At 39.6% G+C, this 21863-nt stretch overlaps 1 protein-coding gene across 1 annotated transcript in view; it reads left to right on the top strand.

Annotated features, from left to right (window-relative positions):
- Positions 1–19678, top strand: part of slc12a8 (solute carrier family 12 member 8) — a 30218-nt gene extending 10540 nt beyond the window's left edge. Inside the window, exons 6-14 of the mRNA XM_084725353.1 lie at positions 5360–5473; positions 7067–7154; positions 8072–8159; positions 10464–10610; positions 15039–15693; positions 15841–15938; positions 16024–16141; positions 17549–17609; positions 19008–19678. Of these exons, the coding sequence (XP_084581479.1) occupies positions 5360–5473; positions 7067–7154; positions 8072–8159; positions 10464–10610; positions 15039–15693; positions 15841–15938; positions 16024–16141; positions 17549–17609; positions 19008–19176 (1538 nt within the window). The 3' untranslated portion in view covers positions 19177–19678. The remainder of the gene's footprint in view (positions 1–5359; positions 5474–7066; positions 7155–8071; positions 8160–10463; positions 10611–15038; positions 15694–15840; positions 15939–16023; positions 16142–17548; positions 17610–19007) is intronic.
- The last annotated feature ends 2185 nt before the right edge of the window (positions 19679–21863 follow it).

Here is a 21863-nt window from a genome sequence, read left to right as displayed (position 1 = left end):
ATGTAGGACAGCTCAGAATAGTGTTTTATAATCCCTAATGGGAGGTCAATTCATTTCCCACTTGTGGTCTTTGACTGTAGTAAATGATTTAGTTTGGTCAGTAACAGTGCCAGCGTATTGTCTCTGCAGCCAAACAAGTCAAACCCTCCAAGTGTGGCACACAGATGAAATACGGTCCGACACGCCTTACCCAGTCCCAGTCCCTGTAGTCGGAGTCTATTCCCCACAGAACAGGAAGCCATAATGTGCTGCTTGAGTCTGGGGTTTAGGGTGTTAACCAGACTCACCCACATTTTTGGAAAATGACAAAGGGAGATGGCCGGAACCGAGATCTGAGGCCTGCTGCTACTCCAGAGACCGCTACATCATCTGTCCCTGTGATCCACGCTAAAATATATAGTCCTCAATCATCCCAGTGGGAGCTGCCCCACCTCTGTAACATCACAGCCTGGCCTGTTCTCCACACACAGCAGTTTATACTGGTTAGTGTGGGAGAGGAAGAGGTCAGTCAGACGGAGGGAGAGGCCTCAGACTCTCATGTAATCTGACTACACATTCCAGTCTGTATCAGAGGAATGCTGAGCCCCACTCTGCCTATGCACTTGCTCTTCAGACAATATGCACACTGACATATGAATGCTTTCAACACAACTTTGTCTATAAAGTGCTTTTTTTTTTTTTTTTGGCTCCGTAGGCCCATGAAGCAGCGTGATGGTTTTGTTTTCTTTCTTTCTGTTATAAAGTCAGCCAGCATCACTTTTGATTGATTTCACCATCCGGTCATATTTTTCTTCAAAATAAGCAAGACATTTTTAGCTGTTGGTTGCTGTTTTTACTACCAATGTTTGCAGCTCTGCTAGCAGCTCAGTGAGTACATAAGCATGCAGTGCTTTGAGCCGCTTGCACAGATCTGCATGCCAACATGCTCAGCACATCCTGATGAGCATTGTAGTTTAGTGTGTTAGCATGCTAACATTTTATAATTAGCATTTAACTCAAAGCACAGCAGTCATCGGGTCACCAGAGTTATTACTAAAAGTATTCTGAGAGGGACTTGAATGTTTGTGCTATCGATCTGTTAGCAATTTTTTTCAGCAATAATTGATAATTACCTGCTTCATATCGCGATACTGAAGATAACCGATGATTTCACGTTTGTGAAAAAAAAAGTTCATTTAACATGTAGTTTATGTACAGCGTAGGGTAAGAAAAACTCAGATGTAGTAAACCAAGATGGATGATTTAAAGAGATAGTTCACCCAAAAATGAAAGTTTTGTCCTTACCTACTTGCCGTCATACTGATTGAAAACTGTTCACCATTCACTTTCACTGAATTTAAATTTTTGGATGGACTGTCCTTAAAATATTCAGAGCTTTGACTGAACCATATCTGACATCACTATGACAACAAAAAAAAAGAACAACTGACTCTTTAAATGTTCATTTATGTTTTTTTATTTTAAAGTTCATTAAAAAAAACTTCACAAATATACTTTTTATAGAGCATTTGCATACTTTTTATTTTTTTCTTCATTGCTGCATTTGCAATGAAATGCTTTGACAGTCTGTCAAATTACATATAATTATAGCCGATATTTACTGGCTAATATATGCCAAAACTGATGCAGACCGATGTAGCTGGATAGGCTAATATCTGCCAACAATTTATCTGCCTGGATATTTGTAGTATCCATTCAATAGCTGACTAATGCTCACTATTTTACTAAAAGAGTATGTGTTGGACATGTTTCCAGTGCTGAGAGGTAGTGTAAAATACTGATAGTGTCTGTCTGACTTTAAAAATATAAAGATTTGTACTCTGCCACTTAGCTTGTAACTTTGTCCTCTGGTTGATTCAGTAGCGCACACAGACTGTGCAAGTTACCGGTTAGGCCTTTAGCATGTAAAGGACTTAACAAATATATTTTATTATAATTTCCCAACTCCCATCCCATCTTTTCCATGTGAAGTGCAGTACAGTGAGGGATAAAAATGCTGTGCAGTCCTACATAAAGTGGGGCACCTGGTCACCCTACTGTCAGGTAGCTGAATTCATAGTTATACAGCATCATGTATTAGTTGATTTATATTTTATAATCGGTGAAATGACTTGTAACCATGGTGTGAAATACAGATCGACACATGAGGCCCCCTGAAAGCCTCAACAGGAAAATTTTGGGGGGATCTTCTAAAAAACTTTTCTTTTAATTGTTTGTCATTTGCACTTTCCACTAAAATGTCTCTAGAAGCTTATTATGTCCAGTATTCATTATTCAGATTACAAAACATTTATTCACAAACATGTATACAGAAAAATAAAGTTGTTCTCCCTTATATTGCCATTAAATGGCAGTTATTTCAGTTAACATGGGTGGCACAGCTGCATATCATCTGCAATCCAAATTTTGTGTACTTTACCACTGACTTTACCACATACAATCTGAAAAGCAGAGGATTTTTTTACTGCTTCAACAAAAAAAGGTTTCTGGGTTGTTGTGCAAAATTAAATGAAGCTGCCATCTGTAGTCTGCTGTGTGTGCTTTACTGTACTTGAAGGCAACTGGGGCCCAGCAGCAACTTTTTGCCCCCGAGGCTCCCAATCAAGTTAATTTGACCAGGCCTTATATAGGAGCATGGTGTGAGAGAAGTGAGGACACGGTCCCTCCAGAAAATGGAAAACTTGCACACGAGTTCTAGTTGGGAAAAACATTAGTTTGCAGTTCTTGAGATCAAATACTCTGGCGGTGTATCCAAACATTTTATTTGTGTTTATAGAAATAGTTTTACCTCGTAAATATGTGAACGCCCTCAAACTGAGTAGAGTCAGGTCATGGTTGGATGTTGGAGTGTGATGTTGTAATATGGGTGGGGAGCTCGTGGTGCAGACATGGACACTGACTGGCCTGGATTTGTTAGATTCTGATTGTTTGGACAGAGGGCGGTCTCACCGGGTCACAGAGTGAACAAGAGTTTGGGCTCCTCGTCACATTTGATGTCGGTTTTCACAGCCTTGTTAAATTCCTGTCCCGGAGAACACGTGCACGAGGAATAACTAGTGTTTTCAGCCCTTATGTTTTTGATTTTTGTCTCAAGGAAAAGCAAAAATGAGCATTCTCTCGCTTTCCCCTCACTCTCTGTCTCCCTCTCTCGCTCACTCTCATTCTTTCTCTCAAACTTGGAAGCTGCTGAGCTTCTGAAAAGGGTGGTGACTTCCTTTTGGATAAACATGTCATTAATCTGAGAGAACACATTCTTTCCCATCGCAAGATAACCAAGGGGGAAATGTCCGGTGTTGTAACACAGGCGGGCCCTTCAGATCGTGTGGTTTTAAATGGCCCCCACCAATGCGAAAGAAATCTCTCCCCCTGCACACTGAACACACCGACCTTGACTGAAATGACCTGTCCTGACTGCTCACTGCATGCTTTTAGTGTCTTGCTGCCTTTTGTTGTCATTTATTTTGAAGAAAACACACATGTAATGGTCTCTGATTGCAATCATCAGGTCCTATTTTAGGTGGTGGTTTAGTGGATTAGAAACAGTTTTTGTAAGGAGCGTTAGTTTGCATTTCTCAAGTTTATTTGGGATTTTGTCAAGGGTGGGGAAAAGATTGAGACTTCCTAGTGTCATAATATTTTGCCTGACAATATTATACTGGATCTTCTTTTATATGAATTATTAAAGGGACAGTTTACCCAAAATTAAAAGATCAGTCATTATCTCCTCACCGTCAGTTTCACAGGAAAACAGTGTTGCAGAATCTCCTAAACGATGTCAGTGAAATAACTGCAAAAAAAAAAAAAAAAAAGGGCCTCCATACTGCTCATGTGGTTTAATCCAAGTCTCCAAAAGCCTCAACATACCAAGTTGCCAAGACTTGAAAGACATCATTTACAGCATGTTTTTAGCCTAAATCTTCACTGCAGATCCTTCACTTGGAGCTGCGTTCAGGTGCTTGCGCACACCGTCTGGACTGGGTGTATCTGGGTTTTAGGAGGCTTCGGTTACACCAGACCAGCAGTATGGATGCATTTTATGTTTGTGTTTATGATTCTGCAACGCTGTTTTCCTGTGAAACTCCAGCAGACTAGAAAAAAAAACTAAACCTGACCTTCAATCCCCATGAGGACAAGTAGGTAATGACTGAATTTTCTTTTTTTTTTTGTTGAACTATCCCTTTAATATTGCAAATAAAATGCTTTTTTTAGTCCACTTGGTGGTGCAGAGAATGTTTTTTTCTGGTGAGGTCAGCAGAGGTCCCTCACTGAGTAATATACCGTGATTTAAGTATCATGATAATATCACTCATGAGGCCTCTGCTGATTCCCACCCCTAGTTTTTATATTGCTGACCAAAGTAGACATAAACTGGACCTTTCATTTGAGTTTGTGAAATGTAAAAAGTTAAAGTAGGATCTTTTGTTCATATACCAGTTTTTAAAATGTTGTAACAAAGTAAGAAACCTTTAATTATAACTGATATAATGCTATATTTCAAACCTATGCTGGTTTTAAACACCTGGTGTCTGGGACTCCAGCTCTTTCCTGGGAAAATTCCCTGGTGCAGACGTGATGTGTTTACATTTCTACTTACTCACCTTTTCCAGGAAGTGCAGTGCAACAACTTAACAGTTATCAAGGGGGGAAAAGCCATAAGACTAAGAAACAAGCAGAAGAAAACATTACAATGACCATTTTACATCAATGATGATGATACAGTTAAATCATGCTGTAGCTGCAGGCAGCAATGCAGCAGCCAGCCTGCAGGAAAGCACCACATCCACCAGGGAAAAGGCTGATTTCTGCAGAATTTGTTGTTCTTGAGTAAAATTTGAGCAGTTCAATCTTATGTAGACATCACTGTGTAAAAGACCGGACCATTCTGTTAATTTTGCTGCGTTTTAATCAAAGACAAGTATTTTTGTCAAAAGACATTGAGGACATTATTGAAAAAATATTTTAAAAAAATAGATAATTTATCAAAAAGTCTGGATTAGTGAAACTAATCGCAATGATTGATGAATATTGCGCGAGATATAATGAAAAATTTTTGTGTTGTCATGTACATTCAAATTTTGTGTGTGTTTTGAGCTCAGATCATTAAAATCCTGACAGAATATTGCTTACCCCTGTCTGAAGAAGTGTCAGCTTTGTCATCAGCAGTAGTTATTAAACACGGTGTGATGAGGAGTGTGTGTTATAAGATTGTCTTTGATCAGTTGCGTTGGCAGTTAACAGGTTCATACTGTTGATATTATTCACTGTTTACTCACTGAAGATAATTCTGGTTGTCCTGCCATCATGTTCAGAGCTGACGTGTGATTTGTGTGTTTGTTTTTTTTTTTATTCCTCCTGTCAGAACATGGTTTCATTGGTTATTCAGCCGGGCTGCTCAGCAGTAACACGATACCAGATTACAGCCCAGGAGAAAACTTCTTCACCGTCTTTGGGGTTTTCTTCCCTGCTGCTACAGGTGAGGTGGCTCCATCATCTCATTTTTTCATCTAACATTGTGCGCCGTATGTTTTAGGAACAGCTTATCTACCCTTTAAAGGGACGATTCACCCCAAAATCAACAAATATGTTTTTTCCCCCTGATCTGTAGTGTCATTTCTCCATCCAGACAGTTTTGATGTTAGTTGCCAAGTTTCTAAGATATCAGCCTCCTCTCGAATTTAATGGAACTGGAAAGCGCTCAACTTGTGGTGCTCAAAGTGCCCTTTACTCATGGATGAGAGGCTCGTGCTCATGACTGCACAGGATATAAACAGTGATGGCATCCTCCTCAGTTGAGCTGTAACCTCTCGTCCGTGAGGAGACGCACGCTTCCTTTGGCATGCTAATACGGTGTGGGGGTGTATTTCCGTAGAAAGAAAATAGTTCCCGCATGAAACTGCTCACAACAAAGTCTGTGGATGATCATGAGTAACTGGGTCATGATTTCTGGAGAGAGATGTTGCTGTTGAGCTTGTCAATTTTTTTGAGCACCACGAGCCAAGTGTCATCTAGTTCCAGTATATTCCAGTTCTTCCAGGAAGTTGCGACGCTGCGATCGCAGCTATTAGTGCAAATTCAGCCAATTCCCTTGAATTCTGCACGAACTTGCAATTCAGTCCAATCACCACAACTTTTCTGCACATTTTGCCAATCATAGCAGTCCCCTTCACAAACATCATACATGTGTCAGTGAACCAACTCAGTGTTTTATGTAGATAATTTAATAATGACTATTAATTATTAGATTAATTGCCAACTATTTTGATAATCGATTATTATTATTGGGTTTTGTGAAACACTTATTGCAAAAATAAAAAAAAATTGACAAATTTTGTTTGTGTTTGCGACCCTAGTTTTATTATTTACTTTTTTGTGTGTTTATTTTTTATGTTATCATGTGTACAGAGGATTTATAGTTGTTTTTCACATATATCAGTGGTCTGTGCACTTGTATATTTTATAATTATGTGTTTGCTGTTTTGACTGAGTTTGAGCTCCAAAAATATTTTTCTTCTTTGTGGAATATCCCCCAGGTGCACTTACAAGTAAAGCACATTTTGTTTGAATTTTAGATCCCTGGGCCTTTTTGGTAAGGTTACTTGGAGCAGTTTCTCACTTCTTTTTTTAATTTGCGGCTGCAACAGTCCCAAATAAGGCCTTTGAAATCCTGGAGGGACTGATATTTGAGTGAAGTCAGACATCTCTACAGCCGATATCTCCAAAACTCAGCAGCTCACGCCAAAACTATCTGAGTGGATAAATAGCACTACAGGCCAGAAAAACTATTCCTTAGAGTTAACTATCAACACTCCAGTTCTCCTTTCATTTCTTGCAGCTACATATGCAGTGTAAAAATATATTTTGTGTTGTGTAGTCTGTTGTTTACATTTTTGTGGTTTGTATCTGTGTGTGTGTGTGTGTGTGTGTGTGTGTGTGTGTGTGTGTGTGTGTGTGTGTGTATATGTGTGTGTGCGTGTGTGTGTGTGTGCGCGCGCGCGCGTGTGTGTGTGTGTGTGTGTGTGTGTGTGTGTGTGTGTGTGTGTGTGTGTGTGTGTGTGTGTGTGTGTAGGGGTTATGGCAGGCTTCAACATGAGCTCAGATCTTCAGCGGCCTGAACACAACATCCCGGTGGGAACACTGGCAGCTGTCTTCACCTCGTATGACAACACACACACACACACACACACACACTCTTGATGATATTGTGAAATAAGAAAACAACAAAGCAAAAACTACACACTTAAGTACAGGCTACAGTGAAAGTAACCAAATTAAAAAAAACAAAAAAACAAAGACAGCATAAGTCGGCCTGCTGTGAAATGGAAACATACAGCTGAGCTTGTTTTGTCCATAAAATGTCAGAAATTGGTGAAAAATGTTGATCACTATTTTCCAAAACGCACGGTGACGTCCTGAAATGTTTTGTTTTGTCCACAACCCAAAGATATTCAGTTTACTGTCCTAAAGGAGTAAAGAAACCCAAAACATTAATCACATTGAGCTGAAATCAGAGAATTTAGACATTTCTTTTCTTGAAAAATTACTCAAAACTATCACAATGTTATATTATCAAAATAGTTGGCATTTCATCTAATTGTTAACAACTAATTCATTAATCAACTAATTGTTGCAGCTCTACTGTTCAGCCAGAGAGCGATTCATTATGAAAGTAATGCAATTACAGTTTGAAGCATTGTGAAGCAATTTATCCCAAATCAAGACATTTCTCAAACCTTGAAAACATATAAAGTGTTTTCAAGGATTTCCAGCACCAGTAGAAACCCTGTACAGTGACGGTTGGACTGACCCATTTACAAAATGTTAAGTTGTAGCATGTAGACATTAAAAATGTTTTGATTTTACTTCTGTAGTGCGCTCAGATCGCTTTGTGGGATCTCTTCAACAGGGCAAACTTTCCCCCTCTCCCCTTCACTGAAGAGAACAAAGATATCCTCATTTCCAGCATGAACCTGTCAAACACTGGAGCTGTCATGACACAATTCTCCTATTAATAGTGAGAAAGCAGCAGTTGTTAATAATTATGTTGAGGTGGTGGACTGTTGGTGACCCACAGGTGGTTCCTGTATCTGGTCTTTGTCTTCCTCCTGGGGGCCATCTGCACCAGAGAAGCTCTGCGCTATGACTTCTTGATAGCAGAAAAGGTAAACTCCTCTCTCCTTCTCTCTCTCTCTCTCTCTCTCTCTCTCTCTCTGTCTGTTTCTCCATCCTAACTCTCTGTTCAGAGAGGCCCGTTCGACAAACGGGCTGAGGAGAGGGGATTCCCCGTGGTGGCTCACTGTGTTGATGTGGTGTGGTTAGTTCAGGTTCTGACTCAGCCTTGACATGTAGGACCCACTCAATGAAACAATATGTCCCATGAGGCCGTGGTTTACGATGATTTTACAACCCCAGTTCCAAAAAAGTTAGGATGTTGTGTAAAACCTTAATAAAAACAGAATGCAGTGATTTACAAATGCTTTCCAACTTTTATTCAATTGAATACAGTACAAAGTACTGATAATATATTAAATTAAAGTAGCGTTTTTTTGTATAAACATTGGGACAGGAGCAACAAAACACTGGGAAAATTGCTGAATGCTCAAAAAACACCTGTTTGGAACATTTGGCAGGTAAATGGGTTAATTGGTAACAGGTGACAGTAGATACATGATGGGATTAAGGGGGCATCTGTGAAAAGCTCAGCCACTAGCAAGGATGGAGCAAGTTTCACAACCTTGTTGCAGACTGCTTGGGCACATTTCTTAACTGCAGGAATTTAGGGATTTCACCATCAACAATCCATAACATCATTAAAAGACTCAGAGAATCCAGAGAAATCTCTCTCTGTAAGGGGCAAGGCTGAAAACCAGCACTGAAAGCCCACATAACTGTTTAAAGGACACCACATGGGCTCAGGAACACTGACAGTAAACAGTTCATCACTGCATCTATAAGTCTGTAAGTTAAGACTCTACAATGCAAAGCGAAAGTCAAAAATAAACAACATCCAGAAGTGTTGCAACCTTCTCTGCGGCCTGAGCTTCATCTGAGATGGACTGATGCCAAGTAGAAAAGTCCACACAGGCTCATGACCTCCGGCCTAAAAAGGAAAAGAACCATCCAGATTGTTATCAGCATTAACGTCCAAAGCCAAAATCTGTGATGGTGTGGGGGTGTGTTTGTGCCCATGGCATCATGGGTAAGCGTTAACATCTGTGAAGGCCCCAGTAATGCTGTAAGGTACATACAGGTGTTAGAGTAACACATGCTGCCATCCAGACAACATCTTTTCTAGATTCCCAAATAGTAATAGGCTATAGTTCCCAAAAACATGCTGAGTTTTGTTAAAAGAAATGTTAATGGTGGTAATCATCATGTTACAGGCATCAAATTCAGAATGAGTGTGTATTTACAACTGTACTGTTTTCTAATGAATATAGGTCAAAAGGTTTCACATTCTCTTTATTTACATTTTACACAACATCCCAACTTTTTTTTTTACAGCTGAAGTGAACCAAAGAGAATCATGGTCAGCTGAAACTCTACATATTCAACCAACTGATTGGTCGATGGGGAAAAAACTGCATGTCGTTGCTAGATTAATTAAATTAGTCGCGGTGCACTGACTGACTCTGCCTGGTAGAATAAATTGTGCTAATTACAGTTACACAATGTTGCCGAGCGCATGAATTCCTGCAATTTGACCATTTGTTCAACAAGTAGTGATATGGTTACCTTCAGGGCATTTCTGTTAAGTTAATTTATACATAACAGAACCACACACACAGCGGCAACGAGGGTCAGAGAGCATAATCGGCCCTATCCTGTGGGAACAGCCACATTAGCAACATGCTAGTGGCCAAATTCAACAGGATAACGTACAAATTAAACAGTTAAACAACATGAAACATGATAAAACTTACAGCTTCCCAGTTTGAACTAGGCTCACATTAGACTCAACAGGCATGAAGGATTTACTTTGTGCAGAGAAGAGTTAAGATTAGATTCATGCACATTACGGCTGATCTGTCAACCATTTTCTCAATTAAGACATTGGTTGTGAAAAATGTTGTTTTCCAAAGCCCAGTGTGACGTCCTCAAATGTCTTGTTTTGTCCATGATGCAAAGTTATTCTATTTACAGAAACTAAAAAACATTCATATTTGAGAAGCTGAAATCAGAGAATTTGGACATTTTTTTCTTAAAAAAGGGCCATGATGAAGAGCAGATCAGTGAGATGCCTGATGTGGTTAAGTAAAAACCCGTAACACTCACACTCATATTAAAATTAGACTTTGCTATGACCAATGACTGACTCAAAATCCTTGACTTCTCCATCAGTGGGTAGCTCTCATTGTTTTCATAAGGGGCTGGCTGCAGCGGAACTGAACTGGGTGTAGCTGTTGTGAGCTCTGGACCCCACCCCATCCTCTTCCAGCCTCTGTTTGTTTTCCTTCTTCCTCCAGGTCTCCTTGGTGGGTTTCCTCTTTCTGCTGGGCCTCTACATCTCCTCCCTGGCTTCCTGCATGGGCGGCCTGTACGGAGCACCCAGGATCCTCCAGTGCATCGCCCAAGAGAGGGTGATCCCCGCTCTGGCCTTCCTGGGAAGAGGGGTGGGTAGATGGATGAATGGATGGAGGGAAGACGGGATGGACGGAGCCATTACGGGGGGGAATGCCTGGACATTAGTGAGAGTCACCATGATGTAAATGTAGATTACTTAATGAGGGTGTGTGTTTGTGTGAGTAATGATCATTTGCTCTTAAAGCAATTCTGTATCATGACTAAAGGATCAGTCTGTAGGATTTAGCAACATCTAGTGGTGAGCTAGCAAATTACAAACACAAAAAAAATACCAGGTGCCTCACCCTCCCCTTCCAAGCATGTAGGAGCAACTACAGTGGCCACAAAAGGCCCTATCTAGAGCCAGTGTTTGGTTTATCCATTCTGGGTTACGGTAGAAACATAGTGGTGCAACATGCCATGAAAGAGGACCTGCACCCTCTGTAAGGTAACAAAGGTAAGGTAACAAAAACACAACTACTCTTATTTTCAAGTTATTATACAATAATGAAAACATTTTTATAATATTCATTATAAAATAGTCATTTCTGCAATATTCTGACAATAAATCTCCCCATAGTAAACACACTGGTCCTTTTAAATTGTCACATTAACTTTATTATAGAACCTGGTTAACGCACCATTTTATTTGGATATTTTACTACCTAAGGCCTTGCGTCCATATAGTGCTTTTTTCTGGCAGAAAAGCTGCTGGCAGGGTGCTAGGCAGGGAGCGCTGGGACAAAGTGTACGTGTTGGACATTATTAGCATTATTGAGTTTAGCTAGGCATCTAACTTAAAGGGACAGTTAACCTCAAAATCAAAAATACATATTTTTCCCCTGGATCTGCTCCTACTAATGGGTTTTCTGTCTGTCTGTCTGTTTGACATGGAAGCTTCTTCTCCATTTGCCTGGTTACCAAGGTGACAAGCCACCATCTAATATATGATTGGCTGCCTGGAAAAAAAGCAAATATGATGACACCAACACCTTTCTGAAAAGTTCAGACTTTCAACTAGAAGCACTGGGAGCAGCTGCAGGGCCTTTTCTCTAGGTGCCCACATGCTGCCAAAGTGCTTGAAGTGCTTCAGATAAAGTCATAAACAGCTACTGAGCTCACATGCCATAAAATCTTTCTCCATGAGCAAACTGCATCTCTTGATCTGCATCTCTGTAGAAAGTCGGTCATGGAACAGCTTTGCATATAATGAAACTGAGGATTTTGTCTGAACTTGTTTGTTACAGATGCTGTTAATGTTAAACTAAGGCATTTCTGTGCTTTTAAGAAGACAACAGACATCCATGATTTGAGCTGAAATAAAATAACATCGCTCAGTATAAGTTCACCTTGGATCCAGACAGAAAAAATATATATATTCATGAATTTATCTGACTTAGTAAAAAAAGCAAATTGCCAATATCTTACTACATCTTCAAACTTAAATGTGTATAATCATTTAACCGCTAGGTAAATCATATGAGTCATGAAAAGTTTGTAATAGTAATATTGTCTCTGATTACTTGCAGTAATTGGCGTATTGTAATGTAATAAGTGTGTGTGTGTAGTCTGGCTGTATAGGGGGGTGTGGTGGGTGGACTCAACAGGAAACAGTGACAGGACTGCCTAACTATAGACTGCAGACTCCACTCCATACAAGTGACTGCATTACAGCAATGAGTTAAGCCTCGCTGCTGCTCCACAAACACACACACACACTCTCTCAGAGTCACGTTGACGTCCTGACCCCGTCCACCTCCACTTTTCCTCAGACTTCCCTGGATGGCAGCAGTGTCTGACCTCTCTCAGCGGGCTGGAATGAGGCCCTAGACATCTTGGCCCAAATCAAAGCTCCAGAACAAACGCAGGAAGGGGCCGACGGGCAGGGCCCTGCTCCCTGTACTGTGTGCTCTGGAGGCCCGCCAGGCACACAGCAGTGCTCCTTAAACTGTGAGATAGGACCTCAGAAGTGAAAGCAAGCTGGCTGACGAACCACATGTTAAAACAATTTATCCATTTTGAGAGAGGGGTTATTTGTTGTCCTCCTGTTACAGATGGCGTTTCACCTGCATTTAATGATTTTTTTTAGATCATCAGATTTAGTTCATTCAATTGTTTGCCTCCCTGGAATGATTGGAAATTAAACCTTCCTTAAGTCAAATTACCCTTTTACTTTTTACGTGTTAAATTTTGTCAGATGTAATTTAGGTTGACCTTACTTTCTCATGGGCTTCTTAGAAGTTCAGTGTCAGGTTGGGATTCTGTATGTGAGCAATGACTGAGCAGGTCTCCTGACCAAAGAAAGGTCAGATGAAGTCATGGGAAGATTTTTTTCAAACAGTTTATTTAGCAGTATTTAGTTTTCTCCTGCACGTATCGGTAATCATCCCACAAGTTTCAGATGTATTTTAAGACACGATACAAGCAAAATATCTCTGGAGGGAGGGCTAATTTTCCACTGATTTGGTTTAATATCACTGAAATTTAAAGAGAACGGAAACTTTTTTGCGGTAATCAGCAGTAGAATGATGATTATCTGCATTTCGATTGGTTTCCTATAAGCCTCGCTTTCACTGTGCTATTCTGTGTACCAGGAAAATGACTTCATTATGTAATGCATTTACATGCACACAAGTATTAAGTACTGCTGTAGGTTGCACCAAATGGTCTTTATTAGCCTGGTCCAAAGTGCTAAATCTGTCTTCATTAAGGCCAGTCTTTAGAATGGACTTTACACTGGTTGCACCAACCAGACTTAAGCCTAGTCTTAACTACACCTGGTCTTTGCAGTGCGTATTTGTAGCTAATCATTTCAAATTTGCAGCACTAAGATAAAGAAAAGGCAATTTCATCTTGCACTGAGGTAAAAAAGTTACTAGAACTGTACAGCCAGCACAATAAAATGCCGACGGCCGAGCAGTCCAACGTGATGACAAATAAGAAACAGTCGGCTTGGAGAGAAATAATGAAAGACATAAAATATTCAGATAAAAAAGATGGGCCGATGTTAGTGAGCACACTGTTTCAACCGATTTCACCGTTGAACTAGAAACCACAATTTCATGCAAATTTGAGAGTCGTTGAGAGAGAGGAACCTTAAAACATTGAAGAGCTGTGTCTGACAAATTCTTAATTGTTTGGGCCTTCTTGTAAATTCTGCAAATGCCATTTAATTCTTATGTCTGACTGAATATGATTCATTTTCTACTTGTATTGCTTTAATTTTCCACACACAGTTCATCTCTCTGAGTATTCATGGCACAGAACAGAAGGTATCTGTGACTACAGGCTGTGTATCTATTAATCAGCCTAGATTTTGACTTTACGTTTCCTCCTGACTAGGGGTAAGATTTACTCTTGGCAAGAAGAAGGCTTGAGCCCAGATTGTGCAACTGCATAACCATTCGGTTGGACTTAGAATGCCAAGTTAACACCAGCTTGGCTTAAGACCAGGTCTAAGTCCTGTTGGTGCAACTGGTCCCTGGTTATTATCAGGTTTTTGGAGTATCGTCATCTCCATGCAGTCATTGACAAAATCGCACTTTTTCTCCTCATGTTTTCTTTTAATGTTCCAACGCTATCTCTGCCGCAGTTACTTTTTTGTGTGAGCTTCTCTCTTATTTCCAAAGTGGTGTTGATCATTTTTCCAGAGCCAAGTCCTGAGGAAATACAAAGCAATCTGGTCTTGTGTACAGGTGGCGTTGTCTTTGCAGCAGCTGCGCAGACAATAATAACACTTGGAAACACTGCAGGGAATTGAAAATTGTCTGTTTCCACTTTAGGTTCAGTTTCATTTCATTTCATCAGTCCCTGTAGGCGATGAGTTTTCCTTAGTATCCATAACTGACACGGTTTTATTTGCCCAAAAGGCAGAAGTTGTAAATCTCAGAATCTCAATCGTGGGAGAAAGGGACAATTTTCTTTGTCCACAAGACTCTGTATTTTAACACACTGTGATGGTCCTCTAAATAAACAGTGTATCTCCAAAATTAAAAACAGTTCTGATTTCAGCTTGAGATGTTCGAATGGGTTTTTAGATAATTCAGTGGTCCATTTAGTGTATTTAGTATTTTCTCAACCCTTAATCTGTTCCTGAGTTTTGGAGACATTAACAGTAGATCTCTCTGCCTGTCTTAAATATAATTCAAACTAGATGGCTAAGGCTGCAACTAACAATTATTTTAATTATCGACTGATATGTCTATTGTTTTCTTGATTGATGGATAAATTGTCTGGTCTGTGAAATGTCAGAAAATTAACTTTCGCATCAGGATCCTGCATCATCCTGTCGAGATTTGTTTCATAACAATGACCTGCTCACTGTACATTATCCCTTACAAAACATACATATGTAAAGATGTACAACTGTCCCTTTAATAATTCATTTTAATTCGATATCACTTGCATAGGGAACACTTTAATTTGTAGTGCGGTCATCATCACTTTCCGTATTGTGACACTCTGTCTTTCTCTAACAGAAAGGTCCAAACAGGACTCCAGTGGCAGCGATCTGTCTGACCAGCCTGCTCACCATGGCCTTCATCTTCATCGGTCAGGTAAACGTGCTGGCTCCCATCGTCAGCATCAACTTCATGCTCACCTACAGCTTCATCGACTACTCCTTCTTCAGTGTGGCCATGACCTTCCAGCTGCAGACCAAAGAGAAGAGGGACCCCCGTGCCCCGGCCAAAACAAACCAGCGTAGATCGATCAGGCAGAGCTCCAGACCTCTGATCGAAGCCACTCTCCCAAACTATGGGAGTGGAGGCGAGAGTCCGCAAGGTAAAGGCACTCTGCTGGAGTTCACCAGGGACATGGACCAGATCTTTCCCCCCACGTCAAATGTTTACGCTGAGAAGACCTCCTCCATGCAAGAGCTGAGCAGTAGATGCAAGAGCAGAAAGGCTAGCGTTACCACAAAGCAGAAGCTGATGGACAGCTTTGGTTTGGACCTGAACAGCAACATGTTCTCAGGAGAGAGAGGAGAGGAGATGAGTTCAGCTCCGCCACATGCAGAGGCTGAGGTGCAGTGGGGAGTCGGAAAGCCCGGGGCTGCAGGAGAACCACATGACCGAGGCTCAGTAATGCAGCATGCTGAGCAGGATTCATCAGCCGAGCCTCACAGCAGCACAGGTGATCAGCTTTAAAGGGATAGTGCAGATTATTTAAAGCAGAGTTGTCACAATACCAGAATTTTAAACTCTGATAGAATACCAATATAAAAAATGACCTAAAAGACCTCGATAATACAGACTATCCCTTTAACCATCAATCTTTCAGGTGTTGACAGTAAAACGGAGCACCAGAACTTTGAAATCAAACCCATTCAGGATTCATTCTATGCAAAGTTCTGCAACCACTGGGTTGCTCTTATCGGGGTAGGTTTCACCCTGTTCATTATTTCTTTTTAAGTTTCAGCTCAATTTAACAGATAACAAGAACTTACCATTTGTTTTCTTTCAGGCAGTGACCTCCATATTGATCATGTTTGTTATTCAGTGGGTTTATGCCCTAGCAAACATTGTCGTTGCCTTGCTGCTCTTCCTCTACATCGGGAAAACAAGCCCTGGACTACCTACAGGTAATTTCCATCAGTTCATTTCCCGTTTAGAGACACTCAGCATGAGTTATCTGCCTTTTCACACATTTACCACCTGCAACTGAGCTGCATTTTCGAGTTTGGTATGCCAAAGTGAGCTTTTGACGCAAGATGCATTTGGTTGCTCTGTAGCTGCAAAATGTGTGTATCACTACAGCTGCCACTGAGGTTAGCACCTACACCTCCGGCCTAAGTATGAAAACACTCAGGCATCGTAGCTTCAGCAGCTGACGTTAGCTTGTGGAGAGAGAAGGTCATGATGTCATTTACATGATTTCTGGGAGTCAAAGTCTTTCTAATTACTTATCTTCAGAGTCAGATATTTCCAACGATTTTATGACAAGTTGTGACTTTCTTGACTTGTAAAATAGACAAATATTATGTGTTATTCATGACACAATTTTACACAGGAACCAAAAATATCTGTTTGTCTGTACAGTTCATATTTTTTCCAAAGTAACGTCCCATGGTGGTTCATCAGAAGCATCACAAGATTTTCACATGGTTTGAGTTAAAATTATCACTTTTGCAAGATCGTTCACGGGTCTGGGGTTCCCTTCAAGACACCAAGCAGAAGATTGTATACGTCTAATGACCGCTTGCATTCAGTCACGTGCAGAGAGACGCCACCGCAGCAATGGCAGCTTGATTACTTCCGGTACCTCACAGGATTTGTCTGTAGATAATGTTGGCCTACTGTTGTGACCTCATCCATATTTCCTCTGATAATCTGAGTGTGAGTGTGGTTTGATTTTATCTGAACTTCAGTGATAAACCTAAAAGTATGCCACACATACTTTTGATCCAGTCGTTTCTTTTTGATGCTAGTGCAAACGCACTTATCGAACCTGAAGCATGATTCCTGTATGTTTGTGTTTTGTATCCTTGGATCATTTACACGATCCCATTCTGTTAAACGAGAGACCTGCTGATTTGCAGTTTACGTTTTTAGATTTGGTCGCCCCATGTTCAGTCGCTATGTGACCTGGTAATCCACTCAGGCACATTTCTGGGAGTTTCACTTGCGGTCTTGTTGCTGAGGCAGCCTGGCAGCTGTTGCGGCTTAGCATTTCTAGAATAGCTGGATGGGACAGGCAGCATCTGTGCATTAAACTCACCACATTACAGCGAGCCTGAGCGGTCTGACTCACAACATTTCTGAGCACAAGCTCTGCAAGTGTTACACACTTGTCTCACAGGTGGTTGATGCAGTGCTGTGTGTTTCTCCCACTCTGCTATTACACTTCTTTTGGACTTCAAATACGGATCTCCATAATAAACTTAAATATGTTATTATTATTGCATTTGTTTCTGCTGCTAATATTTAAACTAATTAACTAATTGAGCTCCTTTCTTCAAATAACAGTTTGTGTTTTGATTTATTTTCAGGTATTGCAGCTCGATTCAGCTTCTTCACGTGGCTCAAATCAACACTGAATAGCATTTGCAGGTATTTTTTATCGTTATGGTACAAAATGATCAGTCAGTACTTGATTTGTAAGAACGAGTGAGTGACGGATAAAAAAGAGATTTAGATATTATTGACCCCAAATAGTGTCCACCACAGACTGAAACTTAAGTTATTGTTCATACCTGCCATAATCTATTATTCTTGTTCTTGTATAGAAGTCAAACAATGTTAAATAATAAGAAATGTAATAATTAATAATTTTATCCGTAAGTATTCTTTTTTTTTTCAATTAAAGTGTCACCTAGCACTTTAAATATAAACTAGCTGTTTTAACTTGCCTTGAAATTTTAAGTTAACTCTATTTGAAAAGACAAATTTAGGTAATTTTGTAATGATTCAAAAGGAATTTTTCTAGTCAAATAAACTTGATATTATTTCAGTTGTATTCAAGAAAACGTGTCAATAAGCTTAAGATAATAAGTTGAACCAAGAAGTCTTCAGTCACATTGACAAACATTACAAACAAATTTGATTTACTTTTACTTTTTCACAGAAATGGTAAAAGCATTATTCTAGTAGAAGTACAGATACTTGTGTAAAAAAGACTGGTAAAAGTACTGATTCGACTTCTTTACTCAAGAAAAATTGAAAAAGTACAAGCTCTGAGAAGTCTAAAAGCAAAAAGTCACCCTGCGAAGGACATTTGTCTTATGTCTTTAATGTCATTTTTGTCTTATCACATCTTGTTATATTGTTTTCATCTCATTACGTATTTTACATCATTTTCATGTTGCTACTTGTTACGTCTTAGTTTTCATCTAATTACGTCTGTTGTATGAGATGTGGACTGATGGATACACCAAGGAATCATCTTTTCTACAGGTTATTGTCTCACACATTTAGGGTGAAATTGATCTTGATATTTGGAAAAAATGATGCAAACTAAAAAATAACCAATAATTCCCTTCAAACGCATTAAAACTAAAGTAGCAAGCCTATGTTGAAAATGAAGGGGGAGTAGAAATTACAGATATTTGTGTTCAAATGTAGGGAGTAAGCAAAAAATTTGTCAGAAAATTAAATATTCAAAGCACAGATATCTAAAAACTCTATATGTAGAGTAACAAAGTATTTGTACTTAGTTGTTTCCCACTTCTGGGTTTGAAAAGTCAGTTCTTCATTTCACACAAAGAACTTACAGCTGCAGTTTCTCCTGCTGGAGCTGCTTTGTTCCAGCTCTGGTATTTCTCAAACAATGCATGCTGGGAAGTCAGCTAATATGCTGGTTGTGTTTCCTTAGAAACTTAATTTAATGAGTACATTCATTCAACTCATTTCAAGTCAAAAGCCTTGTGTTCTGAGAAAAGATGAGTTGATTCTATTAAATTCTTGTATGATTTTTTTTTAGTTTCTCCGTACTGTTTCCCTGTGTTTCAGGAGGAAAGGATCTCCTCGGGATGAGATCATTGTCACACCGTCTCTGTCCGCCGTCAGAGTGAAAACCAAGCAGCTGACGGAGGAAAACGCTGACTTCGCCTCTCGTCACCGCCATCACCACTCCTCATTCATCAGGACCGACAAGATGGTGCAACCGCCGCTCCACTGACCGACTTAAACACTGCCTCAGTTACATGTCAAAGCTGTCAGCCTGAAACCACATTTTCTGCCTCAAACCGTGTCCCGTGTTGCCATGCGGGCCACGTTCTGCACACATGTTGTATTTAAGAGAGACGTTCAGTGGCTCAGATTATTATTCCTGAATCTGAGTGTCTTCTAGAGCTGCTGTGTGAGAGAACAAGAGTGGACTGGAGGTAGCTGGAGATTTTCTTCCATAAAGGTAAAATGAAATAAAAAGAAAACAGTTAATATATCATGTCAATATATATAATGTATAATATGTCAATATACTTAATGGCTTTAACTTTGACTGAACTATCACAATCTTTAAAACTGTTAAAAGTTTTTGTTATCAGATTACTGTACTGCTGGGTCGCTTCCAAGAAGTCTGGCCACCATGGTGCTTATGTAGTTTAAATGTGCTGTGTGAATGTGACACAAAGATTTAATTAAAACGTTTGTTCCCTTCTGCATGTTTACAGTTCATTGTTCAATGAAAAATGTTTCCTATTATATAATTATCTTTTCCTAGTTGGCAGTCATACAAGCCCAGCTCCAAAAAAGTTGTGTAAAAGGCAAATAAAAACAAAAATGCAATTATTTGCAAAAACCTTTCAACCTATATTAATTTGAATACAGTACAAAGACAAGATATGTACTGCTCAAACTTCACTATTTTTTGTAAATGTACACTCATTTTGAATGTGATGCCAGCAACAAGTTCCACTAATTGTTGAAGTTTGCTCCAAAACCTGTATGTGCTTTTCAGCATTAATGGGGCCTTCACAGATGAGACAGTTTCCCATGATGCCATGGGCGCTGACCCACCCTCATACCATCACAGATACTGTCTTTTGAGGCAGATGGTCCTAGATGGTCCTTTTCCTCTTTAGGCCGGTGGTCACGACGTCCACAATTTCCAAAAACAGTTTCAAATGTGGACTCATCGGACCACTTTGCTTCAGTCCTTATCAGATGAGCTCGGGCCCAGAAAAGTTGTCTAAATTTCTGGATGTTGTTGATATATGGCTTTCACTTTGCATTGTAGAGTCTTAACTTGTATTTGCAGATGTGACAAACTGTTTACTGAGAGTTTTCCAAAGTTTTTCAGAAGCCTCTGTAGTATCCTTTATATAATTATGTGGGCATTTAATTCAGTGATGCCTGAGGGGTCAAAGGTCTGGTTTTCAGCCGTGTGTGCTAAGATTTATCTGGATTTTCTGCATCTTTTAAATTCTTATACTTTGTGTTAAGATGTGTTATTCTTAAACTGTTGGACTATTCACCCACATAGTTATTCACACCCATCCCTGCTCTTGAATGACCCTTTAATACTCAGTCATGATCATCTGTTACCAATTAACCTGTTTTTCAGCATTTTACAACTTTCTTAGTCTTTTGTTGCCCCTGTCCCAAGTTTTGCAGGCACTAAATTCAGAATGAGTTTCTATTTACAAAAAACAATCAGGTTTATCAGTTTGAATATGAATTATCTTGCCGTTGCACTCTATTACATTGGATACAAGATAAAAAATTATTTGCAAATATTACATTCTGTTTTTATTTATATTTTACACATTATCCCAACTTTTTTGGAATTGGTGTGGTATTTCACAGGTGAATTCTTGCAGATTTACTCCAAAGAGACTGTTGTTTTCAAACAAGAAAAGATGTAACTTTTAATTATGGCACAACCATCAGATCAGTCTATAAGTATTAAGAGGCACTGCAGAAGACTTTTAAAAGATGTTGAATTTAAAAATACAAGCTCAAATTGAAACCACAATGTGCTATTAGACATGTTTAAATGGAATGTGAGTAACTCTACTGATAAAAATCACAGCATCCTGTTGTCACAAAGATCCAGCTCTTGGTAAGAAAACATTTCTTATTGAGATATAAATGTATGAGCAACAACAACAGATCAACTGAAAGGTATAGGAGGAATAAGAAGTGATGTGTAGACAGTATTTGATTTGTTTTATAACACAAAAAGGTCACGTGATTCGGGTGAACTGGATGCGCGAGTTGCTGTTCTAGCAGCTCAACAGCAATGCTGTGAAAACCACTTCCTCTCAGCATTTTAGTTGCAACAGGTGCATGATAATCCGTAAAGATGCTGTTATCTTGTTTCTTCATCATCAGCTCGTCTCTAGATGAGTCAGCACTGAGAAAGGTGTGAGCCTCAGATAGTGTAGTGGAACTGCTGGTCAAAACCTGTGGAGGGTTTGGTCGAAGATTGAGACCCTGCACAGTTTATAACCTTTCATAAATGCATCTTAGTTTAAGGATGATGCTAAAATGTCAGGAGTGTCAATAAAAATAAAATAAAAATATTTGTGCTTTTTGCAGTGGTGGAAGAAGCACTCAGACTCTGTACTTTCCCACAGTGTAGAAATAAATGTTAAAATGTAAAACTATTTATTTCAGACACTTCAAAAAATTTACACACTGCAGACATACTGCATGCACATAAAAAAGCACCATCTTATCAGTGTGGCATATCATCACAAATTTCCACTTCAAACCGAAATCAGTATTTCATTTGAAAGTCTTTATCAGCCAGTACCAATGACGTGCTGATATCATCATGCATACCTTGCTACAAATTAAAAATGCTTGCACACGTATTGACTCAGAGGATTAAAATTATGGTTTTACAATGTGCCAGTAGGA

Source organism: Lutjanus erythropterus, chromosome 8 (genome assembly GCF_056507025.1).
Source record: "Lutjanus erythropterus isolate fLutEry1 chromosome 8, fLutEry1.hap2, whole genome shotgun sequence".
Classification (NCBI taxonomy): domain Eukaryota; kingdom Metazoa; phylum Chordata; class Actinopteri; order Lutjaniformes; family Lutjanidae; genus Lutjanus; species Lutjanus erythropterus.
This window is presented reverse-complemented; position numbering and strand designations above follow the sequence as displayed.